The sequence below is a fragment of the Equus przewalskii genome, chromosome 26, assembly GCF_037783145.1.
Source record: "Equus przewalskii isolate Varuska chromosome 26, EquPr2, whole genome shotgun sequence".
Taxonomy (NCBI): domain Eukaryota; kingdom Metazoa; phylum Chordata; class Mammalia; order Perissodactyla; family Equidae; genus Equus; species Equus przewalskii.
The window spans coordinates 17,971,936-17,993,979 of NC_091856.1; the positions used below are offsets into that span (position 1 = coordinate 17,971,936).

Below are 22,044 nucleotides of genomic sequence, written 5' to 3' on the forward strand. Positions count from 1 at the left end.
GCAATTTTCACTCCTAGTATATACCTCAAAGAACTGAAAACAAGGACTTAAACATATACTCGTATGTCGGTGTTCATTGCACCATTACTCACAATAGGCAACAGGTAGAAACAACCAAAGTGTCCATTAACTGATGAATGGATAAACAAAACTGTTTATACACATACACATTGTTTACAACAATGTGTTATTCTCACACAATGGGATACTATTCAGCCATTAAAAGGAAAAAAGTTCCGATACATGCTACAACATGGATGAATCCTGAAAACAATATGCTAAGTGATACAAGCCAGACACAAAAGGACAAATATTGTAATGATTCCACTTATATGAAATATCTAGAATAGGCAAATTCATGGAAACAGAAAGTAGATTAGAGGTTACCAGACGATAAGGGAAGGGGGGATGGGGAGTTATTGCTTAAGGGTTACAGATTTTCTGTTTGGGATGATGAAAAAGTGGAAATAGATAGTGGTGATGGTTGCTCAACACTATAAATGTAACTAAGGCCACTGAACTGTACACTTAAAAATGGTTAAAATGGCAAATTTTATGTTTCATATATATTTACTATACACATACACACAAAACTGTAGGGAAACAAATAATTAAAATTCAACCTCAGAGGGGAGGGAGAGACTATGGGAGCTCATATACAATCTTGCACCAGAAAGGGCTTTCCTTATCCCACGTTAGGTAGCTAGAGTGAGGGGCTGATCACTTTAATCCAATTCAACTATAGACAGACTGAGCTGGTCAGGGAAGGATGCAGGTTACTCAGAGCCTTCCCACCTCTGGGCTGTCCCTGCTCTCAAGCATCATCTTCCTAGGCTTTGGATTAAGAGCCTGGAAGGTCTCTGACTCCCCAGTCCTGAAAGTTCTGCCCATCAGAGATTCTGAGCTGCGTTCTTTAGCTTCCTCTCCAGGAAGTTCAAAATCTAGCAAACGTATTCAGAGAAAGGTTGTTGCTTATTGCTTGTTACCGGTCCCAGCACTATAGGAGGACTTCATGCACCACAAGATTGCAGATGTTTCCCTCTGCCTTTCCGGCACAGCCCCTGGACTTCCACACCATCCCAGAACTCAGCAAATGTTCCATGGAAAAAAAAACCACCTTGTATTTGGAGCTCCTCTAGTTTTTTGCCAATGTCTCTTCCCCCCAGTATTCTCTCTGTCTGGCCCATACCTGAGGCTTAGTCTACTCCCAGGTGTCAGCAAAAGTCTCAAGGGAAGGAAACACTCAGTTCATTGGCTCTTCTCTAAAATTTTATTCATCTATTCCTCATCATTTCCACAGCTCTCCAACGAATTTTAAAATCGAATTTTTGCTATTTATCTGCTGTTTTACAGTTGTTACGGTGGGAATGTTGCCTGCCACAAAGTACTACATTCTATTAGGTAGTGAAGTCCCAACACCAGATTTTTAAAATCCAAATGGCAACCTCCAATGAATGAACAGATCTAGATAATAATCATTGATGGCTGCTAACATGACAAAATGAGAGACAACCAGACATTATTTACCTCCAGATGGGAGAATGAAAGAGACTAAAGGGACACAGTAATCAATTGCAATGTATGGACCTTATAGATCCTGATTAAAACAAACTGTAAAAAAAAAAAGAAAAAAAGAGAGAATCGGAAATTGGAACACTAACAGTAGTGAGTGAGATCAAAGAATTATTGTGGGTGTTTTTTAGGTGTGATAACGGCATAATGGTTATGTTAAAAAATCCTTATCTTTTAGAGATACATACTAAAATATTTACAGCTAAAATTACATGCTGGAGATTTATTCAAAATAATCTCAGCAGGGGAAGAAGGAAAACACGCAAGAGTTAAGACAAAACAAGACTAAAATAATTGTTAGAGCTCAGCAATGGTTATCTGGGAGTTCATTATCCTAGTCCCACTATTTTTATAGGTGTTTCCAAATTTCCATAATGAAATTGTCTATTGTATTAGTTACCCTGAACAGGTCATCTTATCTCTCTGGGTCTCAGAGTCTCTGAGGAGGATGGACTCCATGGTCTCTGGATCTCTGAAATTCTGTAATTTCTTATACTTATTTCAACCATGTTCAAAACTTTCTGGAGCAGAATTTGAAGCTAGATACAACCCACAAGTAAATCAGTTCCAGGGCTTCCAGCTACCTCTTCTCTTTGACCCAAACCAACATTATACAGTGTGATCAACTGCCCATCTCATAATCAAACTTTCAAAGGACAAACGCTGGTCATTCATGCAGCTTAAAGACATAATGCTCTCGGTAGTACACTCAGTGTTGTTTATTACCTAACAAAGGAATGTCCTTGGTAAATGGTTTACTCCAAAACTCTCCAAATTCTTAAGCTAAGTCCATATCACAAAGGTGAAACAAAGATTTTGAGTGGTCGGATTTGTTTTAATGCACAAAAGTCAGCAAAATGTGACTATAAACATTACTGTATACCTGACACTAAAAATTCACATTCAATACAAACAATCATCTTAATCCTCTGACACATGAGACATGGGGCAAGTTGGGATAAAAACCAGCTCGTCGGTATGACATGGGACACCTGAATGTACATGAGACGTAGGGGCATTCTCACCTCTCTGGCTGTGTGGTCCCCCAGGACTGCAGCACCAAACTTGCCCTGCTTTATGTATTGACCATTTACGCTATAGAAGCAAGAAAAACAACAGGTATTAATACTTTAAGTAGAAGCAGCTTCTTTTTCTGCCATATAGAAGTGGCGTATCTAGTCATTCAGCCTCTAGAAACAGACAGAGGTGAGCAGTTCATAATTCAAAGCTCTTACACAACTTCTTTACTCTTTAAATTCACTATTCATGATAGCTCAGTGGAGTGGCTTCCTTTGAGCACTTAGAAAGGCAGCTGTTGAGGATACAAGCACTTCCTAGAGAGAGAAGACAGGATAATGGCACTTCAAAGTTTTATGTGCAGAATTCTCCAACTGAAATATTGAAAAGCATTACTGATACTTTGTCTATGGAAGGACTGAGGAGCCATTTTGCAATGAACAGAGGCTTACAGGGAAAAGATAGGGGCTTAACCCACCCTCCCGCCTGCCAGCTGCAGAAAGCACTCCTTCTCAGCTGCTTACCATCGATATGCATGGACTACTGCTGCAAACAGTATGGTGGGAGTGCCTGTGGTGGTGGGTGCTGCTTTTGGTGTTGCCTGATTTCCTGAAAATGAAGAAGAAAACAAAGTTGTCCTTCATTTCTTGCTTGAAACTGATTTTTTTTTTTATTTTAAAGAGTGGCATCTGAGCTAACATCTGTTGCCAATCTTTGTTTTCTCTTCTTTTCCCCAAAGCCCCCCAGTATATATTGTATATTCTAGTTGTAGGTCCTTCTGGCTGTGCTATGTGGGACGCTGCCTCAGCAAAGCCTGATGAGCAGTGCTGTGTCAGCACCCAGGATCCAAACCGGTGAAACCCTAGGCCACCAAAGCGGAGCAGGCGAACTTAACCACTCGGCCACACGGCAGCCCCTTGAAACTGATTTTAACCATTAAAGCAGCTTCAAAATTCTTCTTTACACCTTACAGTTAGTGGTATAATGGTTTCATGACCATTATCCTCATTGGATCAACAAGACAGTCCTGTAACCTCATCTAGGGGTGAAGACACTGGGGCTCCAAGCAGCAAGTGCCTCACACGATGATAGTAGCCAGCCTAGGACTGGAACCCAGGACTCCAGCTCCACTCCAAACAAGTCTTTGGGCTAGAAAAGAAGCACTGGCTAGAACGTAAGCTCAAATTCCATCTACTTTCTTTTCTCCTTCCAACATTTTGACAACTGTAATAATAAAAATAGTTCTTTCCTCTTTCCTTACTTCTCGGGTAGAAAATTTATGACATTCAGATCACATCAATTACTTAACTTTTGCAGTGGTATAGAGTAACACTGACGTTTTAAAATAGTATATTTAGAGTAAATCGCATATTACACTCTCCATATGAATACGTTGATGGAAGACTAGTAAGAACACTGGCATGGATGTAATAACTAAGAATTTATTTTCAAAAGTATCCTTGTTTGATTTTTTTGTTTGTTTTGTTAAAAACAAGACAACAGGTCCCAAATGGAGTCACTTATACTAACTCCCACATCACCAAACCAGGACTTACAGTTTCGGTTCTCCCAGAAATGGAATCTTAAACCAGTCAATCAGGAATCACCTGATCAGCACCAGTTTGGTAATCTGCCCGATAGACTCCCGCCATCCCCTAAAGGAATGTAACCTCACAATAACCAACTTGCTTATTTGCCTAGTACAACCTCCTTGTTCCCCCCCCCCCCGAGTCGGTCTATAAGTCTTTCATTTTGCACAGGTCCTCAGAGCTCCTTTCTCTCTGCTAGATTGGATGCTGTGTGATTCACGAATTGTTAAATAAAGCCAATAAGATCTTTAAAATTTACTCAGTTTTTAACAGTACTGACATTTTTTTCTGATTATAGAGTACACGAATATGATAGAAAACTTGCAAATATAGAAACACATAGAGAAAAGAAAAATGACCTGTAATCTCAACACCCAAAAAATAAATGTCAATAATTTGATGTATTTATTCCTAGTCCTTTTTCTATACACACAGGCTTTTTTCTTATATTTTTCTAAACAAAATTAATGATATGATTTGACAACCTCCTTTTCTCACTTAGTATAAACATTTCCTTATACTCTTCAAAACAGTCTCCAAAACAAAGACAAAATAGTCCTAAAAATGTTTTTTTGTGATTACATAAAATACTACATTACAACTTTACTAGAATTTATCCAATTTCCTACTGTTTGACATGTCTTTGGACTGTTCCCAATTTTTCTCTATCATAAATAATGCTATGGTGAACATCCTTAAAACACATTTTTATTTTTTAGGAAGATTAGCCCTGAGCTAACATCCACCGCCAATCTTCCTCTTTTTGTTGAGGAAGATCAGCCCTGAGCTAACATCTGTGCCAACCTTCCTCTACTTTATACGTGGGATGCCTGCCACAGCATGGCTTGATAACTGGTGCGTAGGTCCACACCCAGGATCCAGACGGGTGAACCCCAGGCCACCGAAGCAGAGTGCACGAACTTAACCACTGAGCCTTGGGCTGGCCCTAAAACACACATTTTTATATGCATCTCTAATTACTTTCTTAGACTAAATTCCTAGAAATAGAATTATGAAGTGAAGGAATGTAAAAAATTCTGAAGTTTTGTTACATCCTGCCCAAATGCCCTTGCGAAATGCCATACCAGTTTCCACTCCCACCAGCAGTATGAGTATACCAGCTCGGCAACCCTGGCAGCAAGAGAGGATAATCTTTTTAAATCTTTACCAAGGGGAAGAGGGAGGTAGAGAAAAGGGAATGCCATCTCATTGTTGTTTTCATTTGCATTTATTGATTAGAAGGAAGCAGACATTTTAACACTTTCTATAGATTTGTTTTGATGAACTGCCCATTTATGTTGTTTATTTTCCTAGCCTGGTTTTCCTTATCATTTTGTAAAAACCTACGACATAGTTTTGAATTCATTAGCAATTTCCAGCTGTATGTAATACCACGATAGAACTTTTCTCCTGCTAAGCAGTGTACGACAGAAAGAAAAAGTAACTAAGGCCAGAGTTAGGTTAGCAGGCCAAGTCTGAAACACTGAGAAAAATTACTGTCTCCCAGGTCGGTCTAGCAACCTCCTTCAGGTTCGTTCAGCTTCTCCCCGTACACTCATCTCCCTACCTAATGCCCTGGAGATGGAAGGTCGGTCGTGGATTTGCTAGAGGGATGAGTGAATTAGATGCCCACAATCATGTGACCTTCTCATTGGTGTAACATTTCTTCCTCTCTGAAATGACGGTTGTACAGTCTTGAATTCTCTACTCACAAGGACTTCCTTTTTTTTTTCCTTCCCAAAGCCCCAGTGCATGGTTGTATATCCTAGTTATAAGTCCTTCTAGTTCTTCCATGTGAGCCACCACCACAGCATGGCAACTGACAGGTGGTGTGGTTCCCGGAAATGAACCCAGGCTGCCAAAGCAGTGAGAGCGCCGAATTATAAGGCATAATCTGTTATATTTATTAATTCTTGTATTCCTTCTATTTTAGTCTTTGTTTCTGAAACAATTTTTCTTACATCTCTAATTCTCACCTGAGTCCTGTCACTTACTTCTGAGATTTTCTAATTCTCATTTACGTTCTCATTTCATGTCTTATATTATTTTCTTAATGTTAGGTGGCTGTAGCTTTTATCAATTTGTAAGAGACATTCTCACAGAAGAGAACTCTCACTGTCTATAAGGATATTATTCTGCTCCTTGCTCTCCCTGTTCTTATAATAACTTTGCATAGAGTTAGACTCTGACACTGTTCTGTTGCTCATTTTTAAGTGAAATTTGCTTTTCTGAACTTTTAGAAGGAGGTGTGGGTCAGCATGGCTTTCCTAATTCCAGAGGTCCCTCTTCTGTTTTTTTTTTATATAGAGTTCAAAAATAGGGTGGCTTCCTCCCAAGACTTCCTAACTCTATTTCCATGCCTACTTTGATTTGATCCTCTCTCCTTCGACTCTAATATGCCTATTCTCAGTTTCAATTCCACTCCCAGCAGGTTCTTCTCAGTGTGAGTACCTGTCCTGGAAGGTCACCACAGTGGGTGAATTTCAAAAGTTCATGGGAGCAAAACAGCTCCAGTTCTTTCAGTCCTCCTGTCATCCACCCCTTGTACGTACCCTCTAAGTGGGCAGAATGCTTTCCAGTTTCACTTGGTCTGCCATATTTTCCATGGAGACCTGTTGACTATTTTGGGTCCTCCTTTCTCAGATTCAGATATCCTCCCAATGCTTCCCTGTTTTTTCCCATGCAAATACTGATACCATGCAGGCCTCGTGGCTGTTAGTGGTATGTCCATATCTGCTTGTGTTTGGGGATTCATGGGGATTCTTTTTCAATTGGTTGTTTTTTTTTTTTAAAGATTTTATTTTTTCCTTTTTCTCCCCAAAGCCCCCCTGGTACATAGTTGTGTATTCTTCGTTGTGGGTTCTTCTAGTTGTGGCATGTGGGACGCTGCCTCAGCGTGGTCTGATGAGCAGTGCCATGTCCGCGCCCAGGATTCGAACTAACGAAACACTGGGCCGCCTGCAGCGGAGCGCGTGAACTTAACCACTCGGCCACGGGGCCAGCCCCTTCAATTGGTTTTGTTGTAAATATCATCCACAGGTTTGTCTTTTATATCTAGTTGCTCTTTCCATTTTTACATTGAGATCTGAAAAGATTCAAGAACTACACTGTAGCCATCTTCCTCACAAAGACTTCTCATATAAACGTTCTTTGAACAGAGAGGGCCACCTGTATTGCTTTTTATTTTTTTACTTTATTTATTTTTTGGTGAGAAAGATTCTCCCTGAGCTAATAACAGCCATGCCACTTTTCCTCTATTTTGTATGTGGGATGTCTCCACAGCGTGGCTTCATGAGTGGTGTATAGGTCCACACCCAGGATCGGAACCCGAGAACCCTGGGCTGCCGAAGCGGAGCACACAAACTTAACCACTACACCACCAGGCAGGGCCCACTACTTCATTTTTTTATTTGTAAATGCCCACATAAGACTGTATAGGTAATTTTTTTAAGTTGAAATGCCTCTATAATTCCCCTTTAAAAGTATAATTAACTCATAGCTGTTTTCTGATTAAAAAAATTAAGTTACTTCATTCAGTGGGAACTGAGGTTATTTTCATCCACATCCATTAACTCAACCACTTTAAATTGAGTCAGAAGCACACTGCTGATGAAGAGATGTGCCAGAGGAAATGTAAAGGCATAGCCTACTAGAAATTCAGCCAAGTGATAGCTTAGAGAACAGGACCAGCAATCCACAGCAAAGCTGCCAAAAGGGACAGGTAAGATTTAGAGCAGCGGGTCAGCAAACATTTTCTGTAAAGGGCCAAACAGTAAATATCTTAGATTTTATAGGCCACATGGTATCTGTGGCAATTATTCAACCCTAAGTATCCTAACAACATCCTCAGTGCCAGCATTGTGCCTAGCACACAAAAGGCACTTAACACTTTCATCTTTATCCAATAAATATTTAATTTTATGTCCCTCATCAACTGTTCTGCTCAGGGCAATTTCTATCAGTCCCTCACTCCTCTTCAGGTTCTTACTCAAATACAGCAAAGTATAGAGGCAAGAAGAAAAGCTTTGCACTGAGCAAGGTTCAAATTTCAACTCTGTCACTTACCACTGTATGACTTTGATCAAGTCCCTAAACCTCTCTGAGCTTCTAAAATGGTGGTGAGCTCACCTATTTCACAGAATTGTTCTGAGAATTAAATATGAAAAAATATATAGGGCCTGCCCCGGTGGTCTAGTGGTTAAGTTCAGCATGCTTCACTTTGGTGGCCCGGGTTCAATTCCCTGGCATGGACCTACACTGCTCTGCTAACAGCCATGCTGTGCTGGCAGCCCACATACTGAAAAACAGAGGAAGATTGGTATAGATGCTATCTTAGAGTGAATCTTCTTCAACCAAAAAAGAAAAAAGAAAATATATGTAAAGTACCTGAGACCAGATATATAGCAGGCATTTTAGAAACATTAGCCCCTTTCTCTCCCTTCATTCAACAAATGTTCATTCAATGTTTCCTGTGTCCGTCATGATGAAAGGTACAGGGGAAGAGCACTGAGCATCACCTAGTTGGGAAAAATTCGCTGTCTATACCCATCCACCTAACCCATTCAGGTGAACGAAGTGAAAAGCAGCTCTTCCTTCCAGCCAAAACATGGGATAGAACCTACTTAGAGTGCCCTGTGCAGAGTTTTGAAGAGTGGCGTCCACATGGGGCAGATGTGCTTGCCTACGACCCTCCTCCATCAGTTTCCAACAAAGGGCACACTTTCTAGCTGCCGGAATTCAGGATCTCAGAGCTTAGATAGGCACACACCATTAGTGGTAAGCTTGGCCAGACTGATCAAGGATGGACGACCTGGGGCCAACCTGGTGGTGTAGCGGTTAAGTTCACGCACTCCGCTTCAGCAGCCCAGTGTTCACCAGTGGGATCCTGGGTGCAGACATACACATCACTTATCAAGCCATACTGTGGCAGGCGTCCCACATATAAAATAGAGGAAGATGGGCACAGATCTTGGCTCAGGGCCAATCTTCCTCAGCAAAAAGAGGAGGACTGGCAGCAGACATTAGCTCAGGGCTCATCTTCCTCAAAAAAAAAAAGAATGGACGACCTGGCATACCACTTTTGAAAGGCTGTTTACCCTTCTGAGTAACCTGTTAGGGGCCCATCCTAACCTCTTAACTTACCTGTTGCTGCTGTTCCCTGGCCTTTCTTAGGCTGCTTTGGGGCTGTGTATTGGAAGAATTCATTTCCATGGCCAGCAGCTGCCTGATCCAGTCCAAAGAGAGAAGCCAATCTGGTGCTGTTAGTAGAAAATGAAAATGTCATTTCATTGGACATATCTCAAACCTGGAATCGTTATAAAAGTTGCTCACCTCTAACCTTGAACAAATACCTCCTTGACTGTATATCCTACCATTCCATACTGAAAGTGGCAGCTAAGCATCTTTGAAATCAAGATTGTATTTCTGATGTGAACAGCATCAGCTGACCTTGCACGTCCACAGACTTTGCACGTCCACAGGACTTTGCTCAAGGCATTTCTTCTTCCTGAACCTCAGCTTCTGCATCTGTAAATTGAGAGGACTGGTCCAGATGCTCTCTATGGTCCCTTGAAACTGTAAACTCTTGCCTTCAGCAAGTCATAGTTTCCTACTTTTTACTAGTTGGTTAAACTGAAATAAAACTGTACTACAAACTTATTCCATCAAACACGGTCCCATTTATCATTTCATTTAACAGGCAGAACCATTCCTTTATCATCCCTTGCAATGACTCATGCCCCAATCATTCCACTGAAATTGCTCTTGCTAAGGTCACTAACAACCTTTTTGTTACTACACACAGTTTATCAGTCCTTATCTTATTCGGCCTTCATGCTGCCTTTTAACACTGTCAACTAATTTGTTCTTCAAACAAACTCTTCTCCTGATTTCTGTGGGGACACCTGTAGGGGTGGGTGGAGAGGCTGGCCCAAATATGACATTAATAAATGCCAACAGAATCCCTCTCTTGTTGTCTTCCCATCTCTCTGGCTCCTCATTTAACTCCTTGGACTCTTCCTCTTTTGCCCAACCTTTAAGTGTCCATGTCCCCGAGACTTCATACTCTCTCTCCCTTGGCAATCTAATTTCATTTACCTTGGTATCCAGTACTATTCAAATGCTGATGATGTTCAAATCTGTATCCCCCGCCCAGAATTTGCTCCTGAGTGCCAGACAACACAAATACCCTACAGGCAACACAAATGCAATATGTCCAAACCAGAGCTCCTATCTTCCAATCCGCAATGCCCCAGCAAAACCCGTTCTTATTCTTGTGCTCCCTCTCTGGGTGAATGACATTTTGTGTCGGGGTCCCCAAGACCATGCACAGGTTCAGTGATTTTCTGGAAGGACCACTGGATTCAGCATATAGTTGTACTACTCATGGCTAAGATATATTACAACGAAGGGATACACAGCAAAATCAGTAAAGGGAAAAAGCGCATTGGGGCAAGTCCCGGGGAAACCAGGAGCAAACTTCTAAGAGTCCTCTCCCAGTGGAGTGACACAGGACAAGTTTAATTCCTCCAGCAATGAGTTGTAACAACATGTGTGAAGTGTGGTCTACCAGTCACTAAAGACTCAGGCCCAAGGTTTTTTATTGAAGGCTGGTCACATAGAAACCCTCTAGCATGTACCAAAATTCTAGACTTGTGGAAGGAAAGCAAGGTTCAGTACAAACAACTGTTTGTACAGACAGTTTAGGAACAGCAAGCACTCATCATTTACAGAAAGCTCTGTATCAGTGTGGGGAACTGTTTGCCAATCAAGCTCCCAGGTGTCAGCCAAGTGCCAACCTTGTAAACAGGACTTTCTAAGGGTAACAGTCTCAGGTCTACTGTGTTAACTCTTTTCTGCAAACATCCACAACCAAAACTGAAACCTAGGCATCATCCTTGACTTTTTCCCCCTGGTTCATGACCTATCCTTGAGTCTATTTGATTTTACTTGCTAAATATTTCTTTAACCCATTCACTTCTCCCCATTCTCTCTGTCGCTTCCCTAGTTCAGGCCACCATCACATCTATCAGCTTGAAATATTGCAACCTCCCGACTCATTGCCCTGCCTTGGTCTTACCTCCTCCCTACTGCACCCACAGTGGTCTTTCTAAAAACCAAATTTGACCAACTCTCTTTCCTCCTTAAAACCCTCAATAACCCCTCAATATTACCAAGATAAAAAAAAAAAAAAAACAACTCCACAAGACAGCTTTACAAGGCCCTGCAAGACCTCGCCTCTCCTTACTTCCCCAGCTTCCTCTCTGTCCATTTCTCATCTCCAAGTGTGTGCTACAGCCACACCAAGGTACTTTTAGTTTCTCAAATAAGGCAAGGTCTTTCCAAACTCCGGCCCTTGCATACGCTGTTCCCTCTGCCTGAAGCATTCTTCCGGTTCCTCCTCTCCCCTGGAAGCTGCCCCTAATCTCAAAGTCTAGGTTAGATGATCTGCCTAGGGGCTCCTATAGAACCCTATACTTTATTCATTCAAGAAATATGTGCCACACACTGGGCTAAGTGCTGGGTACACACCGCTGAGCAAAACTGGGTTCTATTTTCAAGGAATTTACATACCCTAACAAGAGAATTAGACATTACATAATATATAGCTGCCAACTGTAATATGAGAATGTATAACAGGCAGACACATACTCTATAGAGGTATCATGGTAATTGATTATTTATTTTTATTTATTTATTTTTTAAAGGTTGGCACCTGCACTAACATCTGTTGCCAAACTTTTTTTTTTTCCTTCTTCTTCTTCTTCTCCCCAAAGCCCCCCAGTACACAGTTGTGTATTCTACTTGTGAGTGCCTCTGGTTGTGCTATGTGGGACGCCGCCTCAGCACAGCCTGACCAGTGGTACTATGTCCGCGCCCAGGATCCGAACCAGTGAAACCCTGGGCCAGCGAAGCAGAGCATGTAAACTTAACCACTCAGCCTCGGGGCCGGCCCCCTGATTATTTATTATAATCACCACTTGCCTGTATATTTTGCCTACGGTCTAGTATGTAAGAGGCCCAATAAACAGACTCAAAGTCTAGTCTAGCTCTGAGCTCCTCTTCTGCAGAGGCATCCTTAGTTTAGGTGAAGTAAATATTGAAACTCCCTAACAACTTTTTTTGGACTTTTTCCCCAACAACTTTAATGTATATTACATACTAACATTTTGCAAAATAAATTTAATATGATTTGAAACTATCACCTTGTTTCCTCAAGGTGGTGTACTTTAAGTTTCTTTCAAGTTTCCTGTAAATGGGGCCAACGATGCCTACTTTAAAGGACTAAAAGGTTTAAATGAGGTTGCAAGTGTAGAGAGCAGTGCTGGTCTAAATAAGACATCGACAAAAGCTTATGAAATTTAGAAGAGACCAAGACGTCTCCTTTTAGCCAGGGTAATCTGGGCAGATTCCCTAAAAGAACAGGATTCTGGGAGAGTTGGGCAATGCCTTTAACACAGTGAAAAATTTACAAAGCTTAGAACCTAGTTAAGATATAACAGCTTATGCGCAGATAATTGATAAGAAAACAATATCTGTGTTAGCTTCATTAAACTATGGGTATTGGATTTGCTATTTTAATTCTGCAGGCATGTTTTATTTCAAGGGAAAGACAAAAGTGTCATAGGTGAACTATATTTCCATAGATGTCCTAAAGGTCAGCCAATTGATGATTGCAAAATCAATCCAAAAGCCAGGTCAATCCAATTATCTTTCAGATTAATTCTATTTTCCATTAATATTTTTATTTTATTTCTTTCTTTTTTTTTTTCCTTTTTCTCCCCAAAGCCCCCCAGTACATAGTTGTATATTTTTTGTTGTGGGCCCTTCTAGTTGTGGCATGTGGGACGCTGCCTCAGCATGGCTTGATGAGCAGGGCCATGTCCGCGCCCAGGATTTGAACCAACGAAACACTGGGCCGCCTGCAGCGGAGCATGCGAACTTAACCACTCAGCCACGGGGCCAGCCCCTCCATTAATATTTTTAAATGAACTGTATACAGACTGAGGGGCATAAGTTTCTTGTCAATTATTACATTTTTCCACTTTTAAGTGTTCTGAAATGTACATATCTCCCTAACTATGTTAGAAAGAATGGGCTTGCTAACTCCGGGCTTACGTCTCTATGTTTATAATTCATGGAAAAAGTCATTACAGTATTAATTATACTTTAAAAGTAATTGTTAGCCAATGTATTTGGTTGCCAGAGTCCCTATTTAGCCTTAGTTTTATACTCCTTTTCTTTTCTCATCATAAACAATAACACACACATTTATGTCGTATGTTTCAATAAATGGCAATTCTTTTTGTTGTTAAAGTACTTCTTTTATGAACTGTGGCATCAAATAGCTACTCCTACAATAATAATAACGGCTCACAGGCAGTCTGGTGGAAATCAGCTTGCCTGATGTCAAATCCAGGTTCTTTTGCTTTTTAGCTGTGTGACCTCAGGCAACTTACTTCTCTGAGCCTTAATTTCCCATTTGTAAAATGGATACAACAGTGAAACTAGCTCACAGAGTAGTAGGGAGAAATAAAAATGATAATGTGTATATATTACTTAGCACAGTGTCTGGCACTGAGTAAGTACACAATATATGTTTTATATACATGTGCACACATTCTATTACCTTAAAATGTCGATTCAACTCAGCTACCCCCGTAAGGGAGAAAGCATGCCCAACACATGCACAAACTGACCTGCAACTATGAACTTACATCAGCATAAATACAAAACCACAGAACTGGGAAAGGTCTCAAGGATCATCCAGGGCAAATCCCATTATTTAACAGGCCAAGATATGGAGAGCCAAGGATGGGAAGTGACTTGTCCAAAGTCACACTCCTAACTGGGGGCAGAATCAACATTAGAATCTAAGCTTTTCCATATCTTTTGCAGAACTCGAAAATGCTTCTGATGACCAGTTCCAGATTTACCTTTTTTCTACCTCTCCACTGGTGATTTATCATTACCATGCCTACATGTAACTTTTATATAATCTAAAACGGGTATATACATAACTGGTCCCTTAAAAATGCTTTGTGATTATTATTACTGGATTGATTTTCTTCTAATACAAAAATGGAAGTTTCTGAGGGGCAGGAACTGTGCCTTATTCCTGTCTGCATTAGCTAAAGCCAAGTAACAGACACTTAGCAGGCACTCACCTATTTCTTCATTTTAAAGTCACAATAGTGGGGAAAAGGCTCAAACAAAAAACAAAAATAAAAGCAAGCCTCCTGATTACTATTTCTAGGTTAACCATGGACTTTAAGAGGCCTGGAAACTTGAAATACAGATTATCAATCATCTAAAAAGCCATCCTAGCACCAATACTCCCACTTCTATTAGGCTTGAATATCCTAAATGGAGTCAAGTCAGTCATATATGTAAATCAAGAATATCCAAAAATTAATAAGCAAATATATTTACAGTAAATTACAGTTATAAAGAGGAACTGAAAAGCAGCTGCAGCACTCACTGTCATACGTTCTACTTCCTTAGAGAAAACCAAAAGAGGAATAGCTGTATCAGAGAACGCTAGTGAATCTTTCTATATTCTCAATCTTAAATTTGATTTGGCTTTTCTGGTTATTACTGGGAACAAAAATAAATTATCTGTATAGCTTTGTTAACTAAGACTTTTATCATTCAATTAGCTGTTGTCTATGTTTATGAGCACAGTCACATGCCTAGAACTCAAGTGTTTCCGGCCCTTGATGAGCCAGCTAAGGAAAGCAGTATAGCTGAGCCACCAAGAACTTATCTCAGGCCAGGAATCTGGAAAAGAGCACATGACTGTCATTATCCACCCTGCAATTTTCAGTCAGCAGGGGACTGCTTGTTGCATGAAAGTTGGGAGCCCTAACATTCATTTACAGACTTCCCCCAAATACTTGCACCTAGGGAAGAATGTGAATTTAAAGTATATACTGTAAACTTTCAAAAGGCACAGCCACATACAAAATAGGCTTATACGAAAAAACACTAATTCACAAGCCTCAATACACAGACAACAGCAGCAGGTTGGACTGCGTGGAAATTTTAGTGAATGTTTTGGGTGGAATAGGGAAAAAAGGAACCAAAACACAGCTTAACTCTGAGCGACTAAAAGAAGCCCAAGTGGAACTAAGCAGATGTAGGCCATCTAAAGTGGGTGTGGGGTAGAACAAGACAGTGAGAGTGAAAAGAGGATTTCAGGATAGGTAATAGAGCTAGTCACAGTGTAAGCCAAAAGATCCTATTTAAGACCAAAAGAGAGCCAGTGTCATTTTATGGTCATTTATGTTTTCAACTTTCCATCAGGCCTGGAAGCAACTTGAAGGCAGGTACAGTAGCTTAATCATCTTCGTAACCTCTCAGCATTTAATAGAATGAGGGATATATGTTGGTGTATTCATCATTCTTCAGTACACTTTGAAATCTGTTAAACAGATGTTCAAAGAAAGGCTCTGCAAGAATCAGAACTTGGCAGCTCAAAAGTTTGAAGGGAGTCAAGCTGTCTACTGACACAAGACAAGGCAAGGCAAAGGCTAAACTGATTACTGAAGAGATAAAGCCCTGCCTCTTGAAAACTTGTACCCTGGGCTAGTATAACAATGACAGGGTGGGGTGGGGGTGACGGGGGAAGGAGGCAGGGGATAGCGACCACAGTCTCTTACATTGGCTTTAAGGATTAGAGTGCAAATTCACAGCTTTATTCATTCAACAGGCACTTCCTAAGCACTCGATATGTGCCAGGCACCGTGCTGAGCGCTAGATAGAGATGAACAAAAGCAGCCGCAGTCCCGTCAGGGACTCATAATCTAGCAAGTTCAGTATGCAAGGATAGACGTAAACACGCCTAGCTGTGGGAAGAAGGGAAAGGAAGCAATTTATTCTGCCTGGGGCTGCAGGAGAACAGAAACCATCAAAAAGGTGACATCCGAGCTGGGCCCTGAAGGATGCTGGAGCTGACCGACCAAGGCCAGTTCTTAAGTCGTCACCGCCTCGTCCACGAAGAAAGTCTCATATCGGCCCCAGTTGACTCCTATAAGAACTCTGAGGCGGGTATTCTCATCAGCAATCACCCCCATTTCATAGAAAGTGAAACTGTGACCCAGAAAGGGAAAGGCGAACCGCAGGGTCATACTGTGTGTCAGGGGAGAGGTCAGGTCCAGGATCCAGATGGACAGACTCAGTTTCGAGCTTTGCCCACATTCAGAGACCTGCAGAGCACCGGAATGTGGCAAGGGTCTGGACCCGGAAGTGAGGAAAAGCTCTGATAAGAGATCTACCCCTCCAACCTTTTGCCCGGCTCTCTCGGCCACGCCCTCTGTCCCACGCTTCTCAGTCACTCACCCACCGCTAGGCGAGAGAAAGTCGGTGTCGTCTTCATCGCCTGCACCGAACATTGCGCAGGCTTTGGTCCCGCTGCTGTGATGATCTCGGGGTGTTCTTCGGTTCTTTACGGGATGTCGTGAAATGCCGCGGCAGCGTCTGCTTTCCGGCGGAGAGAAGACACGCCTCTGAAGGAGGTAGAGCCAGGCAAAGTGGGAGGACCTCCAGCCAGCCCAGGCTGCGAAATCCGCGGGAACGCCGGAGTCCTACGCCCCTGCGTAGAACTGGTTGGCCAGCGCGGCAGGGGGGGCGGGGCAGGGATCGTGCTCAGTGGAGGCAGCCGACACGTTTAAGCCGGCCGAAGTGGAGGGGGCTTCTGAAGAGTGGTGGAGGGGTGACGGGCCAAGATTCTGAGACGGAAGCGCCGGTGGCGGGACTCGATCTGGGAAGGTAAGTCCGTCCCCCTCGCCTCTCTTGCAGCCCAGGCACGGGCACAGTCCTTTCCCCTCCGGGACAAGGACCCTCCACGCCATTCTTTGCTCGGCAGAAGGAGAAAGGGCCTGGGACTGGCCGTCTGGAGCCTTGAGCTTTCGGCCCGGCCCCAACAGTGACATACCTAGAGTGACCTTAGGGCAGGGTGTTCGGTGACTCAGTTTCTCCATCTGTAAAAATGGACCGGACGCCCCTACCGCTTCTCCCCTGTGACCGACCTCGCTGTATGTTGAACGGGCTGTTTGTCCAGTGCTTCCTATGCCGGCCGGTCAGGAAGCTTTTAGACCTCAGAGGTCATGGAATTCAATCTGTGCCTCGTAATTCCAAAATTTGCTGATAGAGAAAGGAAGGCACGAAGCACTCTGAAGACTAGTCCGAGGCCACGCAGAGTAAAGGGCAGACGGGCTGGATCTCTGGTCTCCTGACTCCGGACTCAGCTGACTGCTGAACAAGAACCTTCCCAGACCTTGGACACTGTATGCCTTACAGAGTGGTTATTGCGAGACCGTGGCGTACGTCTTGAGAGAAGGCCCCTCTCTAGAGTCCATCTGTGCAGGAGAGCTGGGATGTTCTCGGGATGGGTAATGGAAAGGAGGAAGTTTTACAAGCTGGCAATCCACAGCCCCAACCTTGGCCTGGGTTTTGCTTAGTCGTCCTACGCAGACCTAAGGCAACATCAATTGTTGCTGACTTCTCTGCCTCTAGTTTGCACCCTCTCTGTGTCTTATATAAGTGTTTCTTTGGTTACCCTGGTGTAATTCTTGGCACAGTCTCTAGGCCTGGCTTAGCCAAGGTGTGGATAAGCAGCTAATGTCCCACTGTAGCGTCCGTTTCCATAGATCTCACTGGAGTTCTTTTTCTCCGGGCTTCTCTCAATCAGGTTGACACAACAGGTGTCCCTTACCTGAATGTTGTCATCTATTAGCATGAAACTGAAGGCAAGTGATTTGTAGCTCTCCCCCAGAAAACTCCGTACCTCTTGGTACTTCCCTTGTTCCACTTTTTATTATAGTTTGTGTACTTCTACTAAATTGTAAGCTCCTCAAAGACAGGGACAGTTTTATTCATCTGGGTGTCTCCTGTGTCACAAAGCACCGTCTTGCCCATAATGAGCTAATTTCTTGTTCGACTGAGTAATTCTTCCTTTATTCCTTAATTTACTCTTTTAGGATTTTTTTCCCCGTGTGACTTAAAGAGCCCAGTAGTGGTTCTCACCTTCCATAGATAGCTTCCAGAAAGATAAAAATGCTGTACTAGCTGTGAACTGAGTTACTTAGTCTCTTTTGTGAATTGAAGACGATTTTACTAATGTTTAAAGCTTTACGGGAAGGGAAAGAGGGGAATAGGGTAGCGAGAAATATTATATGTAACTCTAATTTTTGTTAGTAAATTATTCCTCTGTTAAACTGAGACAGAGGACTGTTGTCCGCTTCCTGTGTTTATTTTACAGATTAAGATGGTCGAAGTAATGAAGGCTGACAGTGTTAAAGCAATGATGTAACGGGAGGCTAAGCACTATAACAGGAACTTTTTGCAGTAGCTCTGGTTAGAATGTGGACTTGGCTACTTCTCAGGGAAAAAAAAGAAGGAACCGCATAAGTAACAGCTCTTTGTAACCCCTCTCCCCAGTACTGGCCCTTCCTGTCCCAGCTCTGAAACATCTGAGTAATACTTTGAAAAAATGCTGACGGATCATTTGAACGGTTATCTTGCATTCTTGAATGGGGGTGTTTTCATCCGGGGTGTGTAAGTAGCCTTTTTAAATAGGCAGAAATCGTAAAATCTCGATCAGCCTTTTTTGCTGATTGAGACACCGCAAATCCGCATGCCCAGATCACCACTGTGGAAATACAGCTGCTAGTACTGGTTGGCAGTATGAGGAAGGGGAAGATGGTGGTGAGGTTTCCTCTGTCTTTACGTTTTAAACTGCAGGATTGGGTGCACCTAAAAAGCCGGTGTCTTTCTGAATTAGAATATTGGACTGGGATTCAGACAACCTGAATTTTCATCCCAGCCTGTCTGGCTCACTCTGAGCTTGGCCCTGGCTCCCTAAACTTTATAAAAGGACTGGATTAGACCTAGACATCTGTTAAATACTACTGGGGATACAGAGGTTACATAAGGCACAACTTTGATCTCAAGTTTGAATTAAGCAGTTTTGTTTGTTTTGCTTAAGTACACAGCTTTTAGATGTATTTATAAAATGTATGACCCCCTGAAGATTAACCAGGAAGCAGCAATTTTAACAATTCCTTTCAAATTGTCGGCAGTTTTGCTACAGAGATGACAATTTTTATATGTAGGTACACCCATACACATCTGTGCTGGTGAATGCATTTTAAAACTAATAGTTTAAAGTTATAACCAAGTTAGACCCTAGATGTGGAGATAGGGATATAAATCAAAGGTGCGTTTGGGGGGTTGGTGTAATGTTCTTTCTGTTCAGTCACTGAAAACAGAAAAATGTCAGAACACAATTGAAGAAATATCTGAAGACTTGCTATGTATATGGCACTGTGCTGGGTGTTGCCTGGGATAGGAAAATATGTAAGTCGTTGTTCCTGTCCTCAAAGTGCTTATAGTTGAATAGCTGGGATATTGAAGTATGTGAGTAACCGCGATAGAAGACAGAGCAAAGTAAGTCCCATAAGTAGAAATTAATTATTCTCGGACTTCAAAGGAAGAAGAGATCCTATCTAGTTTGTTAGAGGGTGTGAGGTTAGATAATGGGCTTTGAAGATGAGTGGGGGTCCAAGTGGAATTGAGGAAGTAAGGCTGTCCAGGTTGCGCGAGTGGCTTTGGCAGAAGCACAAAGGCAGGAAAGAAGGCGCAGAGTTTTTTACAAGAGTCGCCCTCTTATTTGAAGCAATTGAGGCCAGTCACTGGTTAACTGAAAAAGTAAGTTAAAGCAGGGACTCATACAGATATTAGTTAAACAGACCTTAAACATTTTATTTTAACTTAAAATGTAAACATCTTTTTGCCATTCTTTTCACATAAACCTTTTCTTGGCGTGTGGGTCTCAGGGATCTACGGACTACAGCGTGAGGGCCAAATCGTGTCCTAGCCTGCTGCCTGTTTCTGTGAGTAAAGTTTTATTGGAACGTAGTCACACGCATTTGGTTATATATTATCCATGGCTCCCTTCACGTTCCAGGTAGAGTTGAGTAGGTGAGTGTATCTGCGTGCCTCGTCTTTATCTGGTCATCCCAAAGCTTTCAGCTTGGTTTTCATAGAAACAACTACTCTAGAGTCTATGTAGTATAGTAGTTAAAATCTTAAGCGCTGGAGACAAATCATTTTGCCATTTATTAGTTGTATAGGCCTTGGGCATGTTGCTCGGTTTCCTCCTTTGTAAAAGAGAGACAATAATAGTATCTAGTTCCTAGGGCTCTGGTGAAGATTTTATGAGTTAAAGTACTTAAAACAGTGCCTGGCAGGTAGTAAGTACTCAGTTAGTATTAGCTGCTGCCGCTGTTTTTCTCTTCTCGTTTATACTTCATTCAGTTACATATTTACGGTAGTAAGCACAGTGGCATAAGTTGGTTTTGTGAACAATCATAACTGACACCCTCGATATGCACACAGCTTCCCTGAGAGGGAGCGCAGAAGTGTTGCTCCCCTGATGTTGGAGATCGGCCTAGCTAGTATGTCATCAGCTCACTTGGTTAGGAGAGTCTTGTGGGATAGTTTGCTAAGAGAATAAGACGCCAGTACACATAGGGAAGTAGTGGATTAAAATTGTAAAAGAGACCAGGGCCATATTTGTCAAATACCTTAAAGGCCAAGGTGACAAGTTTGTGTTTAGCCCAGTAGGAAATGGAACTTTTTATTCTAAATGACGTGATTGATGTAAAAAAAAATTCAAATGGTTTAGGAGTGTAGGAAGTAAAAAGTAAAAGTTTCCGTGGCCCCACCCCATGTAAGTAGCCACCTCATTTTTCTAATAGTCCTTAGAATGTGGAGTTATGAGGATTGAAAGAGATAAGCAGGGTAAACACTACCTGGGGCACTGATATTGATCTATTAAAAACCTCAATCCAGTTTTTCTTTGGATTATAATCTGAATTTTGAAATGAGAAAAGTAAAGATTCTAGACTGAATGTGAATAAAATTAAATGACCCCTCTAAGGGTCTTTAAGTCTGTTCCTCTCCTTGTTCCAGTTTGGCTCTGCCGTGCTTCTCCTTTGTGCCTTCCTCACCAGAAGTGCTACAAAAGAGAAAAAGATGACATAATTATCACTGGAAAAGCAAATGTTCACAGTGAGTGACAAGATGACTTCCACTAGTGGAAGATGTCTGAGAAGTCAGTGACCAGGCAACACTTAGCTGACCCTGCCATTGAAAGTTAGCAAGCCAGGTACGATTAGGGAAAAGGGAGGGGGAGGGGGAGGGCAGGTTGCTGAGGCCTGCACTCCCACGTGCAGCTTTTTTAGCATAATAAAGCCATTTAAAAAATCAAAAGTTTTCTGTAGTTTGTGACTAGGTATGAGAAGTCATCAGGAGGCTGATACTTAATACATTAACTGTTCAGTTTATGCCGAAAGAAATCTTACAGGAGAGACTGGGAAGGAAATGCTTTTGAAGTTCCACGGCTTTGAGCAGTATCATTTCAGGATTGAGGTAACATCCCCAAGCAGAGGAGGGGGCCATCCTTAGGAATGCAAAGCCCTGCAGAGAAGGAAAGGGTTGAGAAGGGTCCGCCCTACCTCTTTTCCTTTACACAAAAGGCCCTAGGCTTTTATATACAACCTGCTTTTGTGGGCTGAGGACCTTGTGCAATACAGCGTAATGAGATGGAAACCTGTGTGGCTAAAGTAAATATGAGAACTGATTTCCAGGGCACTCATAAAAAGCAAAACTCTAGCAACCAGTGAAATGTTAGAGGACCTTTTTCAGCAGTGTTGTCTTCCCCTAAATAGGTAGTAGAGTTATTATAGAACTCTGCTGAGCATTTATAGGGTTTTGAAGCAGTTTAGAGCTACCTAGAAGTTTCAATTTGTGAAATGAAAGGCAGAGAAATCCTGCTGACTGTACCCCTGGGGACCTTCCTCTC

General features: G+C 42.1%; 2 protein-coding genes across 5 annotated transcripts in view; one reads left to right on the forward strand and one right to left on the reverse strand.

Moving 5' to 3' along the window:
• FKBP15 (FKBP prolyl isomerase family member 15) overlaps positions 1 to 16,660 on the reverse strand; it is a 53,182-nt gene extending 36,522 nt beyond the window's left edge. For 2 of the 4 annotated variants that reach the window (XM_070595078.1, XM_070595077.1), the window contains exons 1-4: positions 16,522 to 16,660; positions 9,321 to 9,436; positions 3,114 to 3,198; positions 2,598 to 2,667 (exon numbers count right to left, since the gene is read on the reverse strand). Coding sequence is in view for 2 of the 4 variants with exons in the window: in XM_070595076.1 (XP_070451177.1) it covers positions 2,598 to 2,667; positions 3,114 to 3,198; positions 9,321 to 9,436; positions 16,518 to 16,570 (324 nt within the window). In the remaining 2 variants the exon portion in view is untranslated. Of the gene's footprint in view, positions 1 to 2,597; positions 2,668 to 3,113; positions 3,199 to 9,320; positions 9,437 to 16,517 lie in introns of all 4 variants that reach the window. The other 2 variants (XM_070595076.1, XM_008541754.2) reach the window with 1 other exon arrangement.
• The window catches only part of SLC31A1 (solute carrier family 31 member 1), a 32,258-nt gene continuing 26,747 nt past the window's right edge, over positions 16,534 to 22,044 (forward strand). Inside the window, exon 1 of the mRNA XM_008541757.2 lies at positions 16,534 to 16,946. The gene's annotated coding sequence lies outside the window, so the exon portion shown is untranslated. The remainder of the gene's footprint in view (positions 16,947 to 22,044) is intronic.